This window comes from Xenopus laevis, chromosome 6L (genome assembly GCF_017654675.1).
Source record: "Xenopus laevis strain J_2021 chromosome 6L, Xenopus_laevis_v10.1, whole genome shotgun sequence".
NCBI classification, from domain to species: domain Eukaryota; kingdom Metazoa; phylum Chordata; class Amphibia; order Anura; family Pipidae; genus Xenopus; species Xenopus laevis.
The window spans coordinates 506,061-532,346 of NC_054381.1; the positions used below are offsets into that span (position 1 = coordinate 506,061).

Below are 26,286 nucleotides of genomic sequence, written 5' to 3' on the forward strand. Positions count from 1 at the left end.
TTGGGGGATATATTGTACAACTGGGGGACAGACTGAGGATTGGGGGATATACTGTACAACTGGGGGACAGACTGAGGATTGGGGGATATATTGTACAACTGGGGGACAGACTGAGGATTGGGGGGATATATTGTACAACTGGGGGACAGACTGAGGATTGGGGGATATATTGTACAACTGGGGGACAGACTGGAGGATTGGGGGATATGATATATGAGGTATTTACAGGCAGTCGCCATATTGGTGTCCCCCTTGTCGTGTGTGACGTCGGACCGGAAGTAGACGGGTGATGTCGGAAGTGGGGGAGTGAATGACGCAGGAGTGCGTGTGCGCGCACTGAGTGAATGAGTGGGAGTGCGCGCTGCCGAGTCCCTGCTCCGTTATTATTCTGTGGCTCAGACTGACAGGGACCGGCGGAACCAGACTCTGGGCCCTCAGTACCGAACCCCCCGGCTCCTCCTCTGCCTCAGCCTGACTCCTCCCCCTCACTGTGTTTTCCCGCGCTTCGTTCATTCGCCTCATTGTATCGGTGTCTCCTCATTCCCCTCCCCCCACATCCATCTGGTGTGACCCTCAGTGCCCCCATGTGATCCCCCTCCCCCCACTCACATTCTCTTGTTCTCCCTGCCCCCCATTACTTGTCCTGTGACTCCCCATTTAGTGTCTCCCCAAGATTTTCATGACACCCCATTTGTGCCCCTGCACCCCCAGACTTGTCATTTCTACTGCTGAGCCCCCCCCACCATGAACTACCCCCCTCCTGGTCTCACGGGGAGCCCCCAGTCCTCCCTCAGCTCCCAGGTGTCTGTCTGTCCCTCCTCAGTCTCCTCCCAGTTTGGTTCCCCCTCAGGTCCGGCCCCCCCTGCAGCCTCCCCCTCCCCCTATGTCCTGCCCAACTCTGTGGCCATTCGGGGGGAGATCCAGCGCTTTGAGTCAGTGCACCCCAATATCTACGCCATCTATGATCTGATAGAGAGAGTCGATGACCTGGGGCTTCAGAACCAGATCCGAGAGCACGTCATTTCCATTGAGGGTGAGTATTAGTTCTGCCCCCCTGTACCCCCCAATCACATGCACCCAGGCAATGGAGTGTGGGGCCTACATCTGGGGTACATGTGGGCTACATCTGGGGTACATCTGGGCTACATGAGGGCTACATGAGGGGTACATCTGGGGTACATCTGGGCTACATGAGGGCTACATGAGGGCTACATGAGGGGTACATCTGGAGTACATCTGGGCTACATGAGGGGTACACCTGGGGTAGATGTGGGGTACATGTGCGGTACTAGAGGGGTACATGTGTCGGTAGTGAGGAGTCTTCAATAAGTGTTTGTACAGTAAGGATTATGAGAGAGTATATTGGGAGGTAGAGATGCTCTAGTCATTCCTTGTAGGGGGTTTGGAGTACAGTAAGGATGCGAGTAGAATACACTAGGAGGGCAGTAGTAAGGGATTCCTATTAGGGGGTTGCCAGTGAGAAGAGGATTGAGGCAGGATACTTTACTGAAGAGGGGTTTGTGTTGGTTGAGTATAAGGAGTGTGAGCCCCCATGCTAGGTAAGTAGTGGTTATGGGATCAGATAGGGATTGTACAAACAATAAGACACTCCAGCGTTAGTGTAAATTGTTTATTGTTACACAAAGAGGCTACAAACATGTTGTGAAGCAATGAATACTTTGATTCCTTATAGTTGTATATATTTGTACTCAAGTGACACAAGACTATTGCCAAAACATTGTTTCCTTCACTCATTCAAGAGAAAACATCCCATTTTGCTATTTTTAGGTATTGTACATGTAATGCGAGTGTTTATTTGGGACCGGCACAAGAATTGTATGTCCCACAAATTCTGCTGCCCCCAATCTCATCATTCTGCTTATTTAGTTCTCTTATAGGTTTGGCCTGGTGAGTGAGGCCTATGTGAGATGGGATTATGGGACAGCAGGTAGAGATAGACTGGATGTGTAGGGGGCGCAAGTGATGAGCAAGGGGCTTTTCTCCATAGTCCCATAATCCTTATAGTATTTCAAACCCCTCTCCTGTGGCTTAACTCTTGGGATGTAGAAGTACACTTGATGTTCCTTAGAACTAACAGAAATTCCATCATTTGTATCCCCATAACTTAATTCTCTATAAATAATTTAAACATTTATTAAATACAATAGGATTATATTGCCGCCGATATGGATTCATGCAGCTTTGTTAGGACCAATACATGGTACAGTTGTATTATTATTATTATTTTAATAATAGATATAATAGAAATCAATTGTAAAAAATAGAATTTTCTAGACTCAGGTAACAAGATATCTGGTGAACACACAAGTGCTCCATCCCATTCATTCCCCAGAGGTTACTGAGACTGATAGATGAACTGTTCCCCACAAACCATGAGGGGACAATGATTTGGCCCTGTATTTATCTGCTGTGTGTTCTGGGGTATTATACATGGAATTGGCCCTGTATTTATCTGCTGTGTGTTCTGGGGTATTATACATGGAATTGGCACTGTATTTATCTGCTGTGTGTTCTGGGGTATTATACATGGAATTGGCACTGTATTTATCTGCTGTGTGTTCTGGGTATTATACATGGAATTGGCACTGTATTTATCTGCTGTATGTTCTGGGGTATTATACATGGAATTGGCCCTGTATTTATCTGCTGTGTGTTCTGGGGTATTATACATGGAATTGGCACTGTATTTATCTGCTGTGTGTTCTGGGGTATTATACATGGAATTGGCACTGTATTTATCCTGCTGTGTGTTCTGGGGTATTATACATGGAATTGGCCCTGTATTTATCTGCTGTGTGTTCTGGGGTATTATACATGGAATTGACACTGTATTTATCTGCTGTGTGTTCTGGGGTATTATACATGGAATTGACACTATTTATCTGCTGTGTGTTCTGGGGTATTATACATGGAATTGGCACTGTATTTATCCTGCTGTGTGTTCTGGGGTATTATACATGGAATTGGTCCTGTATTTATCTGCTGTGTGTTCTGGGGTATTATACATGGAATTGACACTGTATTTATCTGCCGTGTGTTCTGGGGTATTATACAAGGAATTGGTACTGTATTTATCTGCTGTGAGTTCTGGGGTATTATACATGGAATTGGCACTGTATTTATCTGCTGTGTGTTCTGGGGTATTATACATGGAATTGGCCCTGTATTTATCTGCTGTGTTTTCTGGGGTATTATACATGGAATTGGCACTGTATTTATCTGCTGTGTGTTCTGGGGTATTATACATGGAATTGGCACTGTATTTATCTGCTTTGTGTTCTGGGGTATTATACATGGAATTGGTCCTGTATTTATCTGCTGTGGGTTCTGGGGTATTATACATGGAATTAGCCCTGTATTTATCTGCTGTGTGTTCTGGGGTATTATACATGGAATTGGCACTGTATTTATCCTGCTGTGGGTTCTGGGGTATTATACATGGAATTGGCACTGTATTTATCTGCTGTGGGTTCTGGGGTATTATACATGGAATTGGCACTGTATTTATCTGCTGTGTGTTCTGGGGTATTGTACATGGAATTGGTCCTGTATTTATCTGCTGTGTGTTCTGGGGTATTATACATGGAATTGGCCCTGTATTTATCTGCTGTGTGTTCTGGGGTATTATACATGGAATTGGCCCTGTATTTATCCTGCTGTGGGTTCTGGGGTATTATACATGGAATTGGCACTGTATTTATCTGCTGTGTGTTCTGGGGTATTATACATGGAATTGGCCCTGTATTTATCCTGCTGTGGGTTCTGGGGTATTATACATGGAATTGGCACTGTATTTATCTGCTGTGTGTTCTGGGGTATTACACATGGAATTGACCCTGTATTTATCTGCTGTGTGTTCTGGGGTGTTATACATGGAATTGGCCCTGTATTTATCTGCTGTGTGTTCTGGGTATTATACATGGAATTGGCCCTGTATTTATCCTGCTGTGGGTTCTGGGGTATTATACATGGAATTGGCCCTGTATTTATCCTGCTGTGGGTTCTGGGGTATTATACATGGAATTAGCCCTGTATTTATCTGCTGTGTGTTCTGGGGTATTATACATGGAATTGGCCCTGTATTTATCCTGCTGTGGGTTCTGGGGTATTATACATGGAATTGGCACTGTATTTATCTGCTGTGGGTTCTGGGGTATTATACATGGAATTGGCACTGTATTTATCTGCTGTGGGTTCTGGGGTATTATACATGGAATTGGCACTGTATTTATCTGCTGTGTGTTCTGGGGTATTATACATGGAATTGGCACTGTATTTATCCTGCTGTGTGTTCTGGGGTATTATACATGGAATTGGTCCTGTATTTATCTGCTGTGTGTTCTGGGGTATTATACATGGAATTGGCACTGTATTTATCTGCTGTGTGTTCTGGGTATTATACATGGAATTGGCACTGTATTTATCTGCTGTGTGTTCTGGGGTATTATACATGGAATTGGCACTGTATTTATCTGCTGTGTGTTCTGGGGTATTATACATGGAATTGGCACTGTATTTATCTGCTGTGTGTTCTGGGGTATTATACATGGAATTGGCACTGTATTTATCTGCTGTGTGTTCTGGGGTATTATACATGGAATTGGCACTGTATTTATCCTACTGTGTGTTCTGGGGTATTATACATGGAATTGGCACTGTATTTATCCTACTGTGTGTTCTGGGATATTATACATGGAATTGGCCCTGTATTTATCTGCTGTGTGTTCTGGGGTATTATACATGGAATTGGCACTGTATTTATCTGCTGTGGGTTCTGGGGTATTATACATGGAATTGGCACTGTATTTATCTGCTGTGTGTTCTGGGGTATTATACATGGAATTGGCCCTGTATTTATCTGCTGTGTGTTCTGGGGTATTATACATGGAATTGGCCCTGTATTTATCTGCTGTGTGTTCTGGGGTATTATACATGGAATTGGCCCTGTATTTATCTGCTGTGTGTTCTGGGGTATTACACATGGAATTGGCACTGTATTTATCTGCTGTGTGTTCTGGGTATTATACATGGAATTGGCACTGTATTTATCCTGCCATGTGTTCTAGGGTATTATACATGAAATTTTCCCTATATTTATCCTGCTGTTCTGGGGTATTATACATGGAACTGACTCTACATTTATGTAAGCATATATTGTAAGCACTTTTACTACAGTTATGAACCTGAGGTGTAACTTTCTCGTAGGCTGGTGAGAATAAAGGGTTTTAGTGGGAGCCGGGTTCGTGAATCCGTTCATGTGAATAACGATACTGGCTCTGCAGGGAGTTGCTGGCTGTGCAGGGAGTTGCTTTCTCAGATAAATGTTGGGCCATCAGCACATGTGACAGAGCTGCAGTGGCCTCGTTTCTACAGATCTCTAATGAGAAGATCCGCAGTGTTCCCCGAGGCAATGTTTTCTGCGCAATCCTGTAACGTTTGTAGGAACCTGCCGTGAACTTCCAGAGACCCGTGCTTTCCATGGGGAAATGAAATGATGTTGCGCAGCAGGAAAGGAAGCTGTGTATCCTGTGGGGAGGGTTATGCACGTCTGAAGCAGACTTAGGGGCCTAATTATCATGCTGTAACCAATCGGCAATTCGTTTTCTGCAGACACCTTCAAGTTAGAAAACAAAAGCAAAGAACTGATTGGTTGCTATGGGCTACATCACCGGTAACGGTTTTCTCCAATGTTTTACACAGCATAAGAAATAGGAACCTTAGTTGGGACGCAGCCCTCTCTCCTCCCTCGCTATCCAACTGCTGTAATAGGGAGATACCAGTTCCTTAATAAGGAAATAACCCTATTAAAGGACAAATAACCTGTGTACAATTTACATTGAAAAAGATTAAACTGAGTCAAAAGATTAAGACCTGAGTGTCACTGTCCCTTTAATGGTTTCATTTGACATGTGCAGCATAAAAGGCACTCTGTCACACTTAGCACTGGAGCAATGAGTAAGGTAGTACTTAGTACTAGAATACTGAGTAAGGTAGTACTAAGTACTAGAATAATGAGTAAGGTAGTACTAAGTACTAGAATAATGAGTAATGTTGTACTTAGTACTAGAATAATGAGTAAGGTAGTACTTAGTACTAGAATAATGAGTAAGGTAGTACTTGGTACTAGAATAATGAGTAAGGTAGTACTTGGTACTAGAATAATGAGTAAGGTAGTACTTAGTACTAGAATAATGAGTAAGGTAGTACTTAGTACTAGAATAATGAGTAAGGTAGTACTTGGTACTAGAATAATGAGTAAGGTAGTACTTAGTACTAGAATAATGAGTAAGGTAGTACTTAGTACTAGAATAATGAGTAAGGTAGTACTTAGTACTAGAATAATGAGTAAGGTAGTACTTAGCGCTGGAGCAATGAGTAAAGTAGTACTTAGTACTAGAATAATGAGTAAGGTAGTACTAAGTACTAGAATAATGAGTAAGGTAGTACTTAGTACTAGAATAATGAGTAAGGTAGTACTAAGTACTAGAATAATGAGTAAGGTAGTACTAAGTACTAGAATAATGAGTAAGGTAGTACTTAGTACTAGAATAATGAGTAAGGTAGTAATTAGTACTAGAATAATGAGTAATGTTGTACTTAGTACTAGAATAATGAGTAAGGTAGTACTTAGTACTAGAATAATGAGTAAGGTAGTACTTAGTACTAGAATAATGAGTAAGGTAGTACTTAGTGCTAGAATAATGAGTAATGTTGTACTTAGTGCTAGAATAATGAGTAAGGTAGTACTTGTACTAGAATAATGAGTAAGGTAGTACTTGGTACTAGAATAATGAGTAAAAGGTAGTATATGTGACTTAGAATAATGAGTAAGGTAGTACTTGGTACTAGAATAATGAGTAAGGTAGTACTTAGTACTAGAATAATGAGTAATGTTGTACTTAGTGCTAGAATAATGAGTAAGGTAGTACTTAGTACTAGAATAATGAGTAAGGTAGTACTTGGTACTAGAATAATGAGTAAGGAAAAAGTAGTAGACTTAGTACTAGAATAATGAGTAAGGTAGTACTTGGTACTAGAATAATGAGTAAGGTAGTACTTGGTACTAGAATAATGAGTAAGGTAGTACTTGGTACTAGAATAATGAGTAAGGTAGTACTTGTACTGAATAATGAGTAAGGTAGTACTTAGTACTAGAATAATGAGTAAGGTAGTACTTATAGTAACTAGAATATAATGAAGAGTAAGGTAGTACTTAGGTACTAGAATAATGAGTAAGGTAGTACTTAGTACTAGAATAATGAGTATTAGTACTTGAATATACTAAGATATGATGATAAGGTATTACTTAGTACTAGAATAATGTGTAAGGTAGTACTTAGTACTAGAATAATGAGTAAGGTAGTACTTAGCACTGGAGCAATGAGTAAGGTAGTACTTAGTACTAGAATAATGAGTTAGGTAGTACTTAGTACTAGAATAATGAGTAAGGTAGTACTTCTTGAGTAATGAGCTACAGAGTACTTGGGAGTTTCTAGGTTTTGCTGTAGGGTGCTGTGAGTGTTCGTCCTGTGAGTTATGAACTATTTTTGGGTTTATACCAGTAGTACTGCCATAGTAACAGATACTAACCTATTATTGCGGGGTTCCTTATTCTGCTCTGAACTCCCCCCTATGTGTGATGCTAATAATGGGGGCCCTTCCTCTGAAGGCTTCTGTACAGTACTGGGGTCTCACACTTATTGATATCATTGTGTACAGTACTGGGGGGTCTCACACTTATTGATATCATTGGGTACAGTACTGGGGGGTCTCACACTTATTGATATCATTGGGTACAGTACTGGGGGTCTCACACTTATTGATATCATTGGGTACAGTACTGGGGTCTCACACTTATTGATATCATTGGGTACAGTACTGGGGGGTCTCACACTTATTGATATCATTGGGTACAGTACTGGGGTCTCACACTTATTGATATCATTGGGTACAGTACTGGGGGTCTCACACTTATTGATATCATTGGGTACAGTACTGGGGGTCTCACACTTATTGATATCATTGGGTACAGTACTGGGGTCTCACACTTATTGATATCATTGGGTACAGTACTGGGTCTCACACTTATTGATATCATTGGGTACAGTACTGGGGGTCTCACACTTATTGATATCATTGGGTACAGTACTGGGGGGTCTCACACTTATTGATATCATTGGGTACAGTACTGGGGGGTCTCACACTTATTGATATCATTGGGTACAGTACTGGGGGTCTCACACTTATTGATATCATTGGGTACAGTACTGGGGGTCTCACACTTATTGATATCATTGGGTACAGTACTGGGGTCTCACACTTATTGATATCATTGGGTACAGTACTGGGGGGTCTCACACTTATTGATATCATTGGGTACAGTACTGGGGGGGTCTCACACTTATTGATATCATTGGGTACAGTACTGGGGGGTCTCACACTTATAGATATCATTGGGTACAGTACTGGGGTCTCACACTTACTGATATCATTGGGTACAGTACTGGGGTCTCACACTTATTGATATCATTGGGTACAGTACTGGGGTCTCACACTTATTGATATCATTGGGTACAGTACTGGGGGTCTCACACTTATTGATATCATTAGGTACAGTACTGGGGGGGGTCTCACACTTATTGGTATCATTGGGTACAGTACTGGGGTCTCACACTTATTGATATCATTGGGTACAGTACTGGGGGTCTCACACTTATTGATATCATTGGGTACAGTACTGGGGGTCTCACACTTATTGATATCATTGGGTACAGTACTGGGGGTCTCACATTTATTGATATCATTGGGTACAGTACGGGGGGTCTCACACTTATTGATATCATTGGGACAGTACTGGGGTCTAACACTTATTGATATCATTGGGTACAGGTACTGGGTCTCACACTTATTGATATCATTGGGTACAGTACTGGGGGTCTCACACTATTGATATCATTGGGTACAGTACTGGGGGGTCTCACACTTATTGATATCATTGGGTACAGTACTGGGGGTCTCACACTTATTGATATCATTGGGTACAGTACTGGTGTCTCACACTTATTGATATCATTGGGACAGTACTGGGGGTCTCACACTTATTGATATCATTGGGTACAGTACTGGGGGGTCTCACACTTATTGATATCATTGGGTACATACTGGGGGTCTCACACTTATGATATCATTGGGTACAGTACTGGGTCTCACACTTATTGATATCATTGGGTACAGTACTGGGGGTCTCACACTTATTGATATCATTGGTACAGTACTGGGGTCTCACACTTATTGATATCATTGGGTACAGTACTGGGGTCTCACACTTATTGATATCATTGGGTACAGTACTGGGGTCTCACACTTATTGATATCATTGGGTACAGTACTGGGGGTCTCACACTTTGATATCATTGGGTACAGTACTGGGTCTCACACTTATTGATATCATTGGGTACAGTACTGGGGGGGTCTCAACTTATTGATAATCATTGGGTACAGTACTGGGGTCTCACACTTTATTGATATCATTGGGTACAGTACTGGGTCTCCACTTATTGATATCATTGGGTACAGTACTGGGGGGTCTCACAACTTATTGATATCATTGGTACAGTACTGGGGGTCTCACACTTATTGATATCATTGGTACATACTGGGGTCTCACACTTATTGATATCATTGGGGTACAGTACTGGGGGGGGTCTCACACTTATTGATATCATTGGGTACAGTACTGGGGTCTCACACTTATTGATATCATTGGGTACAGTACTGGGGTCTCACACTTATTGATATCATTGGGTACAGTACTGGGGGGTCTCACACTTATTGATATCATTGGGTACAGTAGTGGGGGTCTCACACTTATTGATATCATTGGGTACAGTACTGGGGGTCTCACACTTATTGATATCATTGGGTTGGGTGGGCAGAAGAAAATGGGGGGGGGCTCAGGAGATGGATCCATGGTTCTTTCCAGTGCTGTGACCTCACTGCTCTCATATTCAGGGGCCACAGACAGTCCAATTTGGTTGCATGTATTTCTTGCAGCACCTCACATTTATTATAGGACTGGTGGGGGGGGATACTTACAAATTAAAGAATCACCTGCTTGGGATCCAAATATTTCACTTTCAACAGGTGCCAGTGATGTTGCCCAGTTGGAGGCAGTGATGCAGCAGGAACGGGCGGGTACAGTAGTGGTACACAGGGGCACATATTCCTAATCGTGTCGCTCGTGTCTTTGCTTTCTGGCACCAAACGCCTTCATCTCAACAGTCTGTCATATTGTTCCTTTTTCAGTTTCCATGGTAACGGCTCCTTTGTGCTGCAGTGAGGCTTGTGCTCTTATGTTGTTGACACAGTTACGTGGGGTCTTGCTCAGCTTTTAATTTTGAGGCTGTTGGTCAGGGGAAGGGGTCACTGATCACTGTACTCATTACTTGCCTACATTACTGATTTAACTTCTCTGTCTGCTCTCAATCCTCATTGGGGTCACATACAGATCCAATTTGATCCCCATTGTAAGCAGCAGTCCTGTCCTGCTTTATGGCAGCTGAGATTCTAGCTATCTGTATAACAGAACATTCTGTCCCAGTGACTGCACAGATCCTATCTGATCCCCATTGTAAGCAGCAGTCCTGTCCTGCTTTATGGCAGCTGAGATTCTAGCTATCTGTATAACAGAGCATTCTGTCCCAGTGGCTGCACAGATCCTATCTGATCCCCAGTGTAAGCAGCAGTCCTGTCCTGCTTTATGGCAGCTGAGATTCTAGCTATCTGTATAACAGAACATTCTGTCCCAGTGGCTGCACAGATCCTATCTGATCCCCATTGTAAGCAGCAGTCCTGTCCTGCTTTATGCAGCTGAGATTCTAGCTATCTGTATAACAGAACATTCGTCCCAGTGGCTGCACAGATCCTATTCTGATCCCCATTGTAAGCAGCAGTCCTGTCCTGCTTTATGGCAGCTGAGATTCTAGCTATCTGTTATAACAGAACATTCTGTCCCAGTGGCTGCACAGATCCTATCTGATCCCCATTGTAAAGCAGCAGTTCCTGTCCTGCTTTATGGCAGGCTGAGATTCTAGCTATCTTGTATAACAGAACATTCTGTCCCAGTGGCTGCACAGATCCTATCTGATCCCATTGTAAGCAGCAGTCCTGTCCTGCTTTATGGCAGCTGAGATTCTAGCTATCTGTATAACAGAACATTCTGTCCCAGTGGCTGCACAGATCCTATCTGATCCCCATTGTAAGCAGCAGTCCTGTCCTGCTTTATGGCAGCTGAGATTCTAGCTATCTGTATAACAGAACATTCTGTCCCAGTGGCTGCACAAAAGTGTTAATGAGGTTGGGCACTGATGTTGGGGATCAGGCTCAGAGTCGAGGGGCAAGTCCACATGGGTCGGTTAAAGTCAGGTTCTTCTCAGATCACATGAGATGGTGCTATTCAGGAGCCTCTCATACTCCCTGTATAATATGTATAGATTGGGCAACTCTACACACTGCAAATGGGTACAGCCCCCAGATGACCGCTATCTGCCCCCCCCCCAAAAACCCCCAAAACTAAAATAAAATGTGTGCTCTCCTCCCACTGACTGCAGAGACTTCTAATTAGTGGCTGTGACTCTGCTAATTACACCTCTGTCATTATGAGCCATTCCCCACTGCTGTGTCACATTAACCCTCAGAGAGCCAATCATCATTAACCTGTTCTCTGCCAGAACAAAACTGAAAGCCAAACTCAATCCCTGCAGAGGATCAGTCCTGCTATTAAAGGAGAAACTAAAGTGCAAGTAAAGAAGTTGGGCAGATCTGCTGTACATTATGTATTGGGTTTTTATACCAGCTCAGGGCCCCCATAGTCATTTAGCAGGAAACCCCCAAACACCCCCCATATCCCCTTCATCTTCTTCACTGCTCTGTGCTGCTGTCACTTACTGAGCTTAGGGAGCCACTCACAATATACAGTACACATAGAATAGAAATGTCACAATATAAGGCTGATTAGTCATTAATACACATAATTACTACATGGCAGCACAGAAACCAGTGCAATTAGCATCAGAATTGAATAATCAGCAAACCTGTAGCATCAGCTTATATTACAGCCAGGGAAGCTCATTTTGTGCTGCTGGATAATTAGTGACGAGCCCTAAGCTTAGCTTCTCAACAGCCAATCAGAGCCCACTGAGCATGTGAGTGTCACAGACACTTTCCAAGATGGTGACCCCCTGTGACAAGTTTGAAGTCCTGGATCATTGCTGCTATTGACAAGCTCAAACTTTAGCCTCCTGCAATAAGTTCACTCTAGAGAATAGGACATTTTTTTTTTTTTTACATAACTCCCTTCCACTGATCTGATTGGCTCCCTCCTGTCTGCTGGGAGGAGCTACTGGTAAGCATCAGAGATGTTTGGTCCCCTTATATATTTATATATAGTGATCACTGTATTATTTACCCCACTACCTGATGGCTCTACCCCCCACACACTTTACTCGCACTCATCACACAAAGATCAGGGGGTTCTAGCTACAGCTGGGGAGAAGCTGAACTCAGGGTTTGGGGAGATTATCAAGTGGAACGTGAGGGAACATCTATCATAGAAATTGACCCTAAAGAGCTGATTATAATCCAGTTCTGATGGAACTTTCTATGCTGCCATCTAATTAATTACTATTCAGTCTTGTATAATGGCATTTATACTGTAAATATACTGTATATTGTGCTCATATACAGCATCAGAAGGAAAGAAGATGGGGGGTACTGGCTGCAGAAGAGCTGACGATCGGTCAGTCGTCAGGGAGGGAAGGGACAGACAGTAGCACATTATATATATAGGAAGTTGCTCACAATTATATTTTCTTTTAATAGTGTCTCCTATGTGAAGTATTTCATAATCCAGGACACCACTTGCCTTTCTCTGTCCCAAGACCCTCAGCTGCCATCTTCCTAAACCTCTCATGTAGCACAGGCTCATAGCCGGCTGTCTATTGTCATAGCCCTTCAGCTGCACTTCACAGTGCCTCACTCTCACCATACTGATAACCCTTCAGCTTCATCTGATATTCCCTCACCCTCACTATCCCGCTAGCACTCATCTCCTCCAGGAGCTGTCCTACCATCCACTCAGCTCCCCCAATACTGTTATACCCTCCAAAGCCTGATAGATCCTCATCTCCATCTGATATTCCCTCACCCTCACTATCCCGATAGCACTCATCTCCTCCAGGAACTGTCCCACCCTCCACTGAGCTCCACCTCATACTGTCCATTCGTGATAGACCTCATCTTCATCTGATATGCTCCCACACTCACCATCCTGATAGCGCCCCATCCCATCCCTCGCTGTCTTAAATGGCATTTGTGATTAAATGAGGCCGAGGATCTTTGCAATAAGTGTCATAACCTGGGGATGACACCTGGGCAGTTTTTTTACTTGTGTAAATAGTGACTGAGCACCTCAACCTCCCTCCTCGCTCAACCTGTTAGTGCTGCACATGTTCCGACACGCAGACAAGCAGGGCAGTCAGGGAGAGGCTGCGAGTTTGTGCAAGAGCCAGAGGTGTTCCCAGAGCTGGCTGTCTGCTTTGTCCTGGCTGCCCAGCAACTCTCTTACCTCCGGAATTCTGCCCCGCACTCTCTTACCTCCGGAAATTCTGCCCCGCACTCTCTTACCTCCGGAATTCTGACCCACACTCTCTTACATCTGGGATTCTGCTCCGTGCTCTCTTACCTCCAGGATTCGGCTCTATCTCTGGAATTCTGCACTGCACTTTTTTAATTCCACTAGACTCCTTCTCCTCTGATTTCTTATGTTAAAACAATCCTCTCTCTCTGCTCCCATTTTGAGTCTACCCTTCTCTCTCTCTCTCCCTCCCCCTGTGCTCTTTCTGGTACCTTTGTGATTGAGCCCTGTTGTCTCCCCTTCTCTCTCTCTCTCTCTGCTCCCGTTGTGAGTCTCCCCTTCTCTCTCTCCCTCCCTCCCCCTGTGCTCTTTCTGGTACCTTTGTGATTGAGCCCTGTTGTCTCTCTCTGGTTCTCTGGGCAGCCATATTTGCACTTCAGAGATGAGGTGAGTGTAGGCATGGCCCCTGGATGTAGTTATAGACGGTGCTACTGGGTGTATTATGAGGACATATAAGAGCATGGAGCTCAGAAGCATGTGCCATTCAGAAGGCATGGACTGCAGGCAAAGTTCAGAAGCTTTTGCCCCTGGCCAAACACCAGCTGCTGACCCATCACCTAGCCAAGCCATCCAGGCTGCTATCCATGCAGCCAAACATCAGAAGCGGAGGCCCAAAAGCCTTTCTTCTCTTAGCAGTGCACACCCAGGCCATAGATCAGAACTCTACCCTGGGGCCCTTGGTGGGTTTTTGGATTTTCTGAAGCAGCAGTCAGGACGGAGGTGTGATTCCTCAGGGGGTGTCCATGTCCTAGAGCCTTCTCCTTGGCAGCGTCCAGATATGACACCACATCGTCCCCTGAGTATGAGTGTCTTGGAGATCCACCATGTTGATAGGGGGCAGTTGGGCAGATGTTGGGCAGAACATGATGGCAGTCTGGGAGGGATGAGCAGTAGCTCTGGTTTCCTGAGAGGAAGCTCCCTGTGGAGCAGCCAGCGATGGAATATGTTTGGGAGAAGATCTCAGGAGGCTTCTAGGAGGACCTTCTCTTCCCTGCGCAAGAGCTTCAGTTTCCGCATGCGCAGGACAGCAGATTCCTGCAAAGTGGAGGAGCAGATTGAGAAGAGGGTGCGGAGCCGCAGCGAGGGAGAAAGCTGCTCTTTGCACCCAAGCTCCTCCCGAAGGGATCTGCTGAAATCAGAGTGTCCTGTGGAGAGGAATAAAGAGGAGAGGACTAGTTTATGGAGGATGATCACTGCCCCTTTCAGAAAGAAGGAATATGGCACCATGAACCAAAGCAGGACTGGCACTACCTCTGAGCCTGTGCTGATTGGCATGATGCGAGCCGAAAGCAGAGCACGCAGGGACCGTAAGTCCTGTTCATTTATACCAACCTGAGTGGGGCCCAGTGCTACCCTGTGCTTATACCAGTCTAGGGCATTGTGGGGGAGACACCTTGAGGTTACACTGGGACTCCCTGTGAGGATTATCATGGGTGACAGGCACATTTATACCATTGGGTTACCGTAGGCACTGGACAACTCCCCCTGTAATGAGCTATTTATGAACCGGCTGTTCTGTGTCCTGACTCTTATTGGCTTATTTACACTTCTGAACCAGTTGCCTTGTAATTGCCTTAGAGCCACAGGCACAACAGAGGCCAGATGGACTGGCCACTGGGGGGTGGTACCATGGCATATAACATTCTATCTACAATATGCCCCCCTGTAACCCCAGCCAATAAAAACTCCCCACAATGTGAGCCATAAATGTTACCACTGACCAATAGAAAGTGAGCCTGCCCAACGGGGAGGGAGGAGCTTACTTGCAGGAAATCCTTTTCTGTGTTCTTTTCCCACTCGTCCTTTTCCAACATAGACTTTCCCTGTATAATTGTGACCAATTGAAAGTGTGGGTAGTGGCCATATATGGCAATACTGTGGGTTTGCCATGCTTCGGGGGACAGGGGCAGTGGTGGGGGCTCAGGTAGCTTCAGATTGGGGATGAACATTTGCTTCCAGACCCTGTACCAACCGATGTGCTCACATATTATATGGATTATAAATATATATTATATGGATTAAATGGATTATAAATATATATTATATGGATTATAAATATATAATACACAAAAGCCATGAATATCTTGTAAATTATATCCATATGTAATTTCTGTCACATGACTCACTGAAATGTGTGTATTACAATAATAAAGTACCCCCAATTGCAAAATATGAGGATATTAGAAGTTACCTCGGAGTTCCATGACCTGTATAGCTCGGCCTTCAGCCTCGTACTTTTATATGGTCATGAAACTCCTCGGTAACTTATAATATCCTTATATTTTACAAGAGGGGGTACTTTATTCACTAAATATTGTATTGATTATATGGATTATAAATATATATTATATGGATTCTATGGATTATAAATACATATTATATGGATTCTATGGATTATAAATATATATTATATGGATTCTATGGATTATAAATATATATTATATGGATCATAAATATATATTATATGGATGGTGGTGGGGACCGCCGGGCAGTATTTGGAACAATGGCTGGTACCCCAATGTTTTCTTACATCTGTGCCCTTATTATGAGCTAATGGGGGGTCAAAGGTTAGCCCAAAAAAGGTATCCACCGAATTCAGAGAGGTTCTGGCCTTGTTCCATATTCCGATCCATTGTACAAGCCTCTGTATTGGCCATGGGAATGTCACTGGGTTAAACTTGTATTTCTTTTTTTAGACTCATTTGTCAACAGCCAAGAATGGACTCTGAGCAGATCGGTACCAGAACTGAAAGTGGTAAGTACCTTGTCCCTCACTTGGATCAGACCACACTAAGGAATGGGCTCAGGGCCACTTACATTAAAGGGATACTGTCATGGGAAAAAAAAATTCAAAACATATCAGTTAATAGTACTGCTCCAGCAGAATTCTGCACTAAAATCCGTTTCTCAAAAGACCAAACAGGTTTTTTTATATTCAATTTTGAAATCTGACATGAGGCTAGACATATTGTCAGTTTCCCAGCTGCCCCAGTCATGTGACTCGTGCTCTGATAAACTTCAGTCTCTCTTTACTGCTGTACTGCAAGTTGGACTGATATCACCACCTCCCCCCCCCAGCAGCCTCACAACAGAACAATGGGAAGGTAACCAGATAGCAGCTCCCTAACACAAGATAACAACTGCCTGGTAGATCTAAGAACCGCACTCAATAGTAAAATCCAGGTCCCACTGAGACACATTCAGTTACATTGAGTAGGAGAAACAACAGCCTGCCAGAAAGCAGTTCCATCCTAAAGTGCTGGCTCTTTCTGAAAGCACATGACCAGGCAAAATGAGCTGAGATGCACCTACACACCAATATTACAACTAAATACACTTGTTGGGTCAGAAATGACATTTTATATTGTACAGTGAATTATTTGCAGTGTAAACAGTGTCATTTAGAAATAAAAACGACATCATAAAAATCACGACAGAATCCCTTTTAAGAATACAGTCCCCCCACTGGTTAAGTGCCCCCTAGTGCTGACGTCTAACTCTCTACAAAGCAGAATAGACCAATGGGTGAGCTCCAAGCACAGCCAATCTGCTCATGCCTGGGATCCTGGGCTGTTCTCTCTCCCATGGTCAGGCCAGAGGGTGTGGCTTGGTTTTGTCATAAACGTGAGTTGGCCCATAGAGTCCCAAGTCTGGTGGGTAGGAGATGGTGCAGGGTTTCTGGGTAAGTCTTAGGGGTGACACTTATTGCTTTACTGCTACATTCAGGGCTAAGAGGGGCCCAATATGTGACAGGCTTAATATTGCTCCTCCCCCTGCAGGGCATTGTGGGTAATCTGTCGAGTGGAAAGTCGGCGCTGGTGCACCGGTACCTGACGGGTACATATGTACAGGAGGAGTCTCCAGAAGGTGATATATCTCATTTCTTGTATGTGTGTAAATGCACACGCGTGTGACTCCAGACCTGTGTGCTATTATGGGATGTCTGTATGGAGGTTCTCTGCCTCCCTCTTCTCACGGCCGTCTCTCTCTGCACAGGGGGCAGGTTTAAGAAAGAGATTGTGGTTGATGGACAGAGCTTTCTGCTGCTGATCAGAGATGAAGGAGGGCCCCCTGAGATGCAGGTAAGTAGTCACTTGGTTGGGGTTGTCCCTGGTGCATCACAGTGTGCTGCCCAAATATGCGGTTATAATTATCAACACATCATAATTCCACACACCTCCATGTACCTTATGTACAGACATACAAGGGGCATGTGTAATTGACCCCCCCGTGTATTAATATAATGATACAAAGGCTCTCTCTGTGTGTCTACTTACCCCCGTCCCCCTCTCTGTGTGTCTACTTACATCTGTCCCCCTCTCTTTGTGTCTACTTACCCCTGTCCCCTCTCTGTGTGTATCTACTTACATCTGTCCCCCTCTCTGTGTGTCTACTTACATCTGTCCCCCTCTCTGTGTGTCTACTTACATCTGTCCCCCTCTCTTTGTGTCTACTTACCCCTGTCCCCTCTCTGTGTGTCTACTTACCCCTGTCCCCCTCTCTGTGTGTGTCTACTTACATCTGTCCCCCTCTCTCTGTGTGTCTACTTACCCCTGTCCCCTCTCTCCATGTGTCTACTTACATCTGTCTCCCTCTCTCTGTGTGTCTACTTACATCTGTCTCCCTTTCTCCGTGTGTCTACTTACCTCTGTCACCCTCTCTTTGTGTCTACTTACCCCTGTCCCCTCTCTCCGTGTGTCTACTTACCTGTCTCCTCTCCGAGTGTCTACTTACCCCTGTCCCCCTCTCTGTGTGTCTACTTACATCTGTCCCCTCTCTCTGTGTGTTTACTTACATCTGTCTCCCTCTGTGTGTGTCTATTTACATCTGTCTCCCCCTCTCTGTGTGTGTCTACTTACCCCTGTCCCCCTCTCTCTGTGTATCTACTAACCTCTGTCCCCCCCTCTGTGTGTCTACTAACCTCTGTCCCCCTCTCTCTGTGTGTCTACTTACCCCTGTCCCCCTCTCTCTGTGTATCTACTAACCTCTGTCCCCCTCTCTATGTGTGTCTATTTACCCCTGTCCCCCTCTCTCTGTGTGTCTACTTACCCCTGTCCCCCTCTCTCTGTGTATCTACTAACCTCTGTCCCCCTCTCTCTGTGTGTCTACTTACCCCTGTACCACTCTCCGTGGGTCTACTTACCCTTTTCTTTGCTCTAGTTTGCAGCTTGGGTTGATGCCGTTGTTTTTGTCTTCAGTCTGGAGGATGAGATCAGTTTTCAGACAGTGTTTAATTATTATGCACGTCTGTCCAGTTACCGCAATACGGCCGATGTACCCATGGTCCTGGTAGGAACCCAAGGTGAATCCATGTTTTATTGTACCCCTTATTATACTCCTCTGCCCCACCACTCCTCACCTCTCTCTTCCCTTATATTCTCCCAACTCCCATCATGCTCTGTTCTACTGTCTCTTCCCTTATATTCTCCCAACTCCCATCATGCCCTGTTCTACTGTCTCTCTATCCCTTATATTCTCCCAACTCCCATCATGCCCTGTTCTACTGCCTCTCTATTCCCTTATATTCTCCCAACTCCCATCATGCCCTGTTCTACTGTCTTTTCCCTTATATTCTCCCAACTCCCATCATGCCCTGTTCTACTGTCTCTTCCCTTATATTCTTACAACTCCCATCATGCCCTGTTCTACTGTCTCTTCCCTTATATTCTCCCAACTCCCATCATGCCCTGTTCTACTGTCTCTTCCCTTATATTCTCCCAACTCCCATCATGCCCTGTTCTACTGTCTCTTCCCTTATATTCTCCCAACTCCCATCATTCCCTGTTCTACTGTCTCTTCCCTTATATTCTCCCAACTCTCATCATGCCCTGTTCTACTGTCTCTCTATTCCTTTATATTCTCCCAACTCCCATCATGCCCTCTTCTACTGTCTCTTCCCTTATATTCTCCCAACTCACATCATTCCCTGTTCTACTGTCTCTCTATTCCCTTATATTCTCCCAACTCCCATCATGCCCTGTTCTACTGTCTCTTCCCTTATATTCTCCCAACTCCCATCATGCCCTGTTCTACTGTCTCTTCCCTTATATTCTCCCAACTCCCATCATGCCCTGTTCTACTGTCTCTTCTCTTATATTCTCCCAACTCCCATCATGCCCTGTTCTACTGTCTCTTCCCTTATATTCTCCCAACTCCCATCATGCCCTGTTCTACTGTCTCTTCTCTTATATTCTCCCAACTCCCATCATGCCCTGTTCTACTGTCTCTTCCCTTACATTCTCCCAACTCCCATCATTCCCTTTTCTACTGTCTCTTCTCTTATATTCTCCCAACTCCCATCATTCCCTGTTCTACTGTCTCTCTTTTCCCTTATATTCTCCCAACTCCCATCATGCCCTCTTCTACTGTCTCTTCCCTTATATTCTCCCAACTCCCATCATTCCCTGTTCTACTGTCTCTCTATTCCCTTATATTCTCCCAACTCCCATCATTCCCTTTTCTACTGTCTCTTCTCTTATATTCTCCCAACTCCCACCATGCCCTGTTCTACTGTCTCTCTATTTCCTTATATTCTCCCAACTCCCATCATTCCCTGTTCTACTGTCTCTTCTCTTATATTCTCCCAACTCCCATCATGCCCTGTTCTACTGTCAATTCCCTTATATTCTTACAACTCCCATCATGCCCTGTTCTACTGCCTCTCTATTCCCTTATATTCTCCCAACTCCCATCATGCCCTGTTCTACTGTCTCTTCCCTTATATTCTCCCAACTCCCATCATGCCCTGTTCTACTGCCTCTCTATTCCCTTATATTCTCCCAACTCCCATCATTCCCTGTTCTACTGTCTCTCTATTCCCTTATATTCTCCCAACTCCCATCATTCCCTGTTCTACTGTCTCTCTATTCCCTTATATTCTCCCAACTCCCATCATGCCCTGTTCTACTGCCTCTTCCCTTATATTCTCCCAACTCCCATCATGCCCTGTTCTACTGCCTCTATTCCCTTATATTCTCCCAACTCACATCATTCCCTGTTCTACTGCCTCTCTATTCCCTTATATTCTCCCAACTCCCATCATTCCCTGTTCTACTGTCTCTTCTCTTATATTCTCCCAACTTCCATCATTCCCTGTTCTACTGTCTCTTCCCTTATATTCTCCCAACTCACATCATTCCCTGTTCTACTGCCTCTCTATTCCCTTATATTCTCCCAACTCACATCATTCCCTGTTCTACTGCCTCTCTATTCCCTTATATTCTCCCAACTCCCATCATTCCCTGTTCTACTGTCTCTTCTCTTATATTCTCCCAACTCCCATCATGCCCTGTTCTACTGTCTCTCTATTCCCTTATATTCTCCCAACTCCCATCATTCCCTGTTCTACTGTCTCTTCTCTTATATTCTCCCAACTCCCATCATGCCCTGTTCTACTGTCTCTCTATTCCCTTATATTCTCCCAACTCCCATCATTCCCTGTTCTACTGTCTCTTCTCTTATACTCTCCCAACTCCCATCATGCCCTGTTCTACTGTCAATTCCCTTACATTCTCCCAACTCCCATCATGCCCTGTTCTACTGTCTCTTCCCTTATATTCTCCCAACTCCCATCATGCCCTGTTCTACTGTCTCTCTATTCCCTTATATTCTCCCAACTCCCATCATGCCCTCTTCTACTGTCTCTTCCCTTATATTCTCCCAACTCACATCATTCCCTGTTCTACTGCCTCTCTATTCCCTTATATTCTCCCAACTCCCATCATGCCCTTTTCTACTGTCTCTTCTCTTATATTCTCCCAACTCCCATCATGCCCTGTTCTACTGTCTCTCTATTCCCTTATATTCTCCCAACTCCCATCATGCCCTCTTCTACTGTCTCTTCCCTTATATTCTCCCAACTCACATCATGCCCTGTTCTACTGTCTCTTCCCTTATATTCTCCCAACTCCCATCATGCCCTGTTCTACTGCCTCTCTATTCCCTTATATTCTCCCAACTCTCATCATTCCCTGTTCTACTGTCTCTCTATTCCCTTATATTCTCCCAACTCCCATCATTCCCTGTTCTACTGTCTCTCTATTCCCTTATATTCTCCTAACTCCCATCATGCCCTGTTCTACTGCCTCTTCCCTTATATTCTCCCAACTCCCATCATGCCCTGTTCTACTGCCTCTCTATTCCCTTATATTCTCCCAACTCACATCATTCCCTGTTCTACTGCCTCTCTATTCCCTTATATTCTCCCAACTCCCATCATTCCCTGTTCTACTGTCTCTTCTCTTATATTCTCCCAACTTCCATCATTCCCTGTTCTACTGTCTCTTCCCTTATATTCTCCCAACTCACATCATTCCCTGTTCTACTGCCTCTCTATTCCCTTATATTCTCCCAACTCCCATCATTCCCTGTTCTACTGTCTCTTCTCTTATACTCTCCCAACTCCCATCATGCCCTGTTCTACTGTCAATTCCCTTACATTCTCCCAACTCCCATCATGCCCTCTTCTACTGTCTATCTATTCCCTTATATTCTCCCAACTCTCATCATGCCCTGTTCTACTGTCTCTTCCCTTATATTCTCCCAACTCCCATCATTCCCTTTTCTACTGTCTCTTCTCTTATATTCTCCCAACTCCCATCATTCCCTGTTCTACTGTCTCTTCCCTTATATTCTCCCAACTCCCATCATGCCCTTTTCTACTGTCTCTTCTCTTATATTCTCCCAACTCCCATCATGCCCTGTTCTACTGTCTCTCTATTCCCTTATATTCTCCCAACTCCCATCATTCCCTGTTCTACTGTCTCTTCTCTTATATTCTCCCAACTCCCATCATGCCCTGTTCTACTGTCTCTCTATTCCCTTATATTCTCCCAACTCCCATCATTCCCAGTTCTACTGTCTCTTCTCTTATATTCTCCCAACTCCCATCATGCCCTGTTCTACTGTCTCTCTATTCCCTTATATTCTCCCAACTCCCATCATGCCCTCTTCTACTGTCTCTTCCCTTATATTCTCCCAACTCCCATCATTCCCTGTTCTACTGTCTCTCTATTCCCTTATATTCTCCCAACTCCCATCATTCCCTGTTCTACTGTCTCTTCTCTTATACTCTCCCAACTCCCATCATGCCCTGTTCTACTGTCAATTCCCTTACATTCTCCCAACTCCCATCATGCCCTCTTCTACTGTCTATCTATTCCCTTATATTCTCCCAACTCTCATCATGCCCTGTTCTACTGTCTCTTCCCTTATATTCTCCCAACTCCCATCATTCCCTTTTCTACTGTCTCTTCTCTTATATTCTCCCAACTCCCATCATGCCCTGTTCTACTGTCTCTCTATTCCCTTATATTCTCCCAACTCCCATCATGCCCTCTTCTACTGTCTCTTCCCTTATATTCTCCCAACTCACATCATTCCCTGTTCTACTGCCTCTCTATTCCCTTATATTCTCCCAACTCCCATCATTCCCTGTTCTACTGTCTCTTCTCTTATATTCTCCCAACTCCCATCATGCCCTCTTCTACTTTCTCTCTATTCCCTTATATTCTCCCAACTCTCATCATGCCCTGTTCTACTGTCTCTTCCCTTATATTCTCCCAACTCCCATCATTCCCTGTTCTACTGTCTCTCTATTCCCTTATATTCTCCCAACTCCCATCATTCCCTGTTCTACTGTCTCTCTATTCCCTTATATTCTCCCAACTCCCATCATTCCCTGTTCTACTGTCTCTTCCCTTATATTCTCCCAACTTACATCATTCCCTGTTCTACTGTCTCTCTATTCCCTTATATTCTCCCAACTCCCATCATGCCCTGTTCTACTGTCTCTTCCCTTATATTCTCCCAACTCCCATCATGCCCTGTTCTACTGTCTCTTCTCTTATATTCTCCCAACTCCCATCATGCCCTGTTCTACTGTCTCTTCCCTTACATTCTCCCAACTCCCATCATGCTCTGTTCTACTGTCTGTTAATTTCCTTGTGTTCTACCATTTCCCATCATATCTAATATAAATAATTCTAAAACAACTGATCTAGATATTTCATGACCTGGATGATTGAAAATCTTCCTAGTCATATTTCACATAATGTTTCTTGTTCTTCTTTACAGACACTCCTACTAAATATCTCCTGTTGTTATTGCCTTTTTCCCTAAGCCCCTCCCCTCTCTGTCCCCAATTTAGCCCACAGCTAGTGCCCTAGTATTGTGGCTATCGTTACTACAGGTACATGTAACTTTTTGTTTCCTTTTTCCTGTGCCAGATGCCATCAGTGCGACAAATCCTCGGGTGATAGACGACTCGCGGGCACGCAAGCTCTCCAATGACCTGAAGCGTTGCACTTACTACGAGACGTGTGCCACCTATGGGCTCAATGTGGAACGTGTCTTTCAGGATGGTAAGAAGGGTGGCGAGGGGATGTTGGTAGAAGGGCATCTCATGTCAGTAGGGGGCGCTGTGTTATTCCTGTGCCACTGTCCATTTGCCATGTTTCTAGTGTATTGTACTACTGGCTCCCTCACCTCTACCTCTATTCTCTGTCCCACAGTGGCACAGAAGGTGGTCGCTATCCGGAAAAAGCAGCAGCTTTCTATTGGTCCGTGCAAATCTCTTCCCAACTCTCCCAGCCACTCATCTGTGTCTGCTGCCTCCATACCGTCCATGCACATGAACCAGGTACGTGCACATGTATGAGCAGAGAGCATGATGGGAGAGAGTGTAATGGGCAGTGTATGAGCAGAGAGCATGATGGGAGAGAGTGTAATGGGTAGTGTTGTGTCAAGAGCACTGATAATGCTGGAAGCTGCAGGCCTGAAGGGGTGGGGCTGGAATGTCACATGGGCAGGAAGCTGTTGGCTCAGAGAGGTCAGGAGGAAGTGGAAGTGCATGCTGGGGAGGAAGTCGCAGGAAAGACTTGCTGCAGTGTGGGCTGGTAGCTGCACAACAGAGTGGGATAAGCTGCGGCGTCCCCTCCATTTGGACTGTGATTCGTCAGAGCTGCACCCCATGTTATGTTACTGGACTGTTAATCTATAAGCCTGTTATACACAAGTGCAGCTGGAATACTCACACTTACTTTCCCTCTTGCTGGACTGTCTGAGACTGGAGGTGAATCTTACTGTATATGAGAATCTGAGACTGAAGGCACTAGGCCACAAATATACACTGACTTGTGCTCCTGTTGAGCAGTTCTTCCCTACCAGATACATAAAGGGATTGTTTGTTATTAAAGTTTCCTAGTACTGTTACCTGCCTGTGTGTTTCTTATGTGCCCACAAACCAGTCCCCCGCTCTGGGACGTCACAAGTGTATAAGCAGAGAGCATGATGGGAGAGAGTGTAATGGGCAGTGTATGAGCAGAGAGCATGATGGGAGAGTGTGTAATGGGCAGTGTATAAGCAGAGAGCATGATGGGAGGTGCCAGCTTAATGTGCCCAGTCATTATACCTGAGACAATGGGTGAGGCTGTGATTACCCAGAATGCATTGTGTCTATGTACAGTAACTATAATCTTCTATATTCCCAAGGCCACCAATGGCGGGGGGACGTTTAGTGATTACTCCTCGTCTGTCCCATCCACCCCCAGTATCAGCCAACGGGAGCTGCGCATTGAAACCATTGCAGCCGCCAGCACCCCGACTCCCATCCGCAAGCAAAGCAAGCGCCGCTCCAACATCTTCACTGTGAGTACTCCTGGGGTACAGGGGACACAATGATGTCCTGGGGTGTCGCAGATACTGAAAGTAATCATTGGATTAGCATGAAAAGGGATCTGGGGGAGCAAGGGGGCGGGGCAGTTGGATGGGAGGTACTTGATATGGGGGGGACTTCACCAATAACATATAATGAGCATAACACACACACACTGTGAGATTGAACCCAATGGAGTTACAGCAGCCAATCACCAGGAAGAGGTTAATGATTAGGGTTTAGTAATTACTTGAGATAAAAGGGGCGGATCTTGGTAATATTACAGTAGAAGAAGCAGTGGCATTAATGTGATTGGAAAAGGAAAGGTACTAGCTTATGATACCAGTAATGCTGATAAGAGGAGGAGAATGGCGGGTTTGGGTGGGAATATCGGTAACTCCTGATTAGCTACAATGAGCTGATGTTATAATGCTAGCCAATCAGATGCAGCAGTGCCCAGCTGATGGGATACCTGCAGCCAATAATGACAATCCATTACATCTAGAGGGGAAAAAAAGCCTGTGCTCACTCCTTCCACCTACAGTACATGCAGCTTAACCCCACCCAAATACTACCTACCCCTCTCCTGCCTACTGTAAATATGTGCCTCAAAGATATATCACCCAATAACTCCCAGCAATGCTCCCTCCCCTGCTGACTCCTAGCAATGCTCCCTCCCCTGCTGACATTTATCAATGCTCCCTCCCCTGCTGACTCCTAGAAATGTTCCCTCCCCTGCTGACTCCTAGCAATGTTCCCTCCCCTGCTGACATTTATCAATGCTCCCTCCCCTGCTGACTCCTAGCAATGCTCCCTCCCCTGCTGACTCCTAGCAATGCTCCCTCCCCTGCTGACTCCTAGCAATGCTCCATCCCCTGCTGACATTTAGCAATGCTCCCTCCCCTGCTGACTCCTAGCA

General features: G+C 44.8%; 1 protein-coding gene across 3 annotated transcripts in view; it reads left to right on the plus strand.

Annotated features, from left to right (window-relative positions):
* Positions 1-293: 293 nt before the first annotated feature.
* Positions 294-26,286, plus strand: part of LOC108704618 (arf-GAP with GTPase, ANK repeat and PH domain-containing protein 3) — a 49,886-nt gene continuing 23,893 nt past the window's right edge. Inside the window, exons 1-8 of one of the 3 annotated variants that reach the window (XM_041566803.1) lie at positions 294-1,033; positions 16,411-16,469; positions 17,494-17,581; positions 17,711-17,796; positions 18,875-19,016; positions 23,941-24,075; positions 24,226-24,353; positions 25,205-25,360. In XM_041566803.1, the coding sequence (XP_041422737.1) occupies positions 745-1,033; positions 16,411-16,469; positions 17,494-17,581; positions 17,711-17,796; positions 18,875-19,016; positions 23,941-24,075; positions 24,226-24,353; positions 25,205-25,360 (1,083 nt within the window). In that variant the 5' untranslated portion in view covers positions 294-744. Of the gene's footprint in view, positions 1,034-12,948; positions 15,022-16,410; positions 16,470-17,493; positions 17,582-17,710; positions 17,797-18,874; positions 19,017-23,940; positions 24,076-24,225; positions 24,354-25,204; positions 25,361-26,286 lie in introns of those variants that run through there. The other 2 variants (XM_041566802.1, XM_041566800.1) reach the window with 2 other exon arrangements.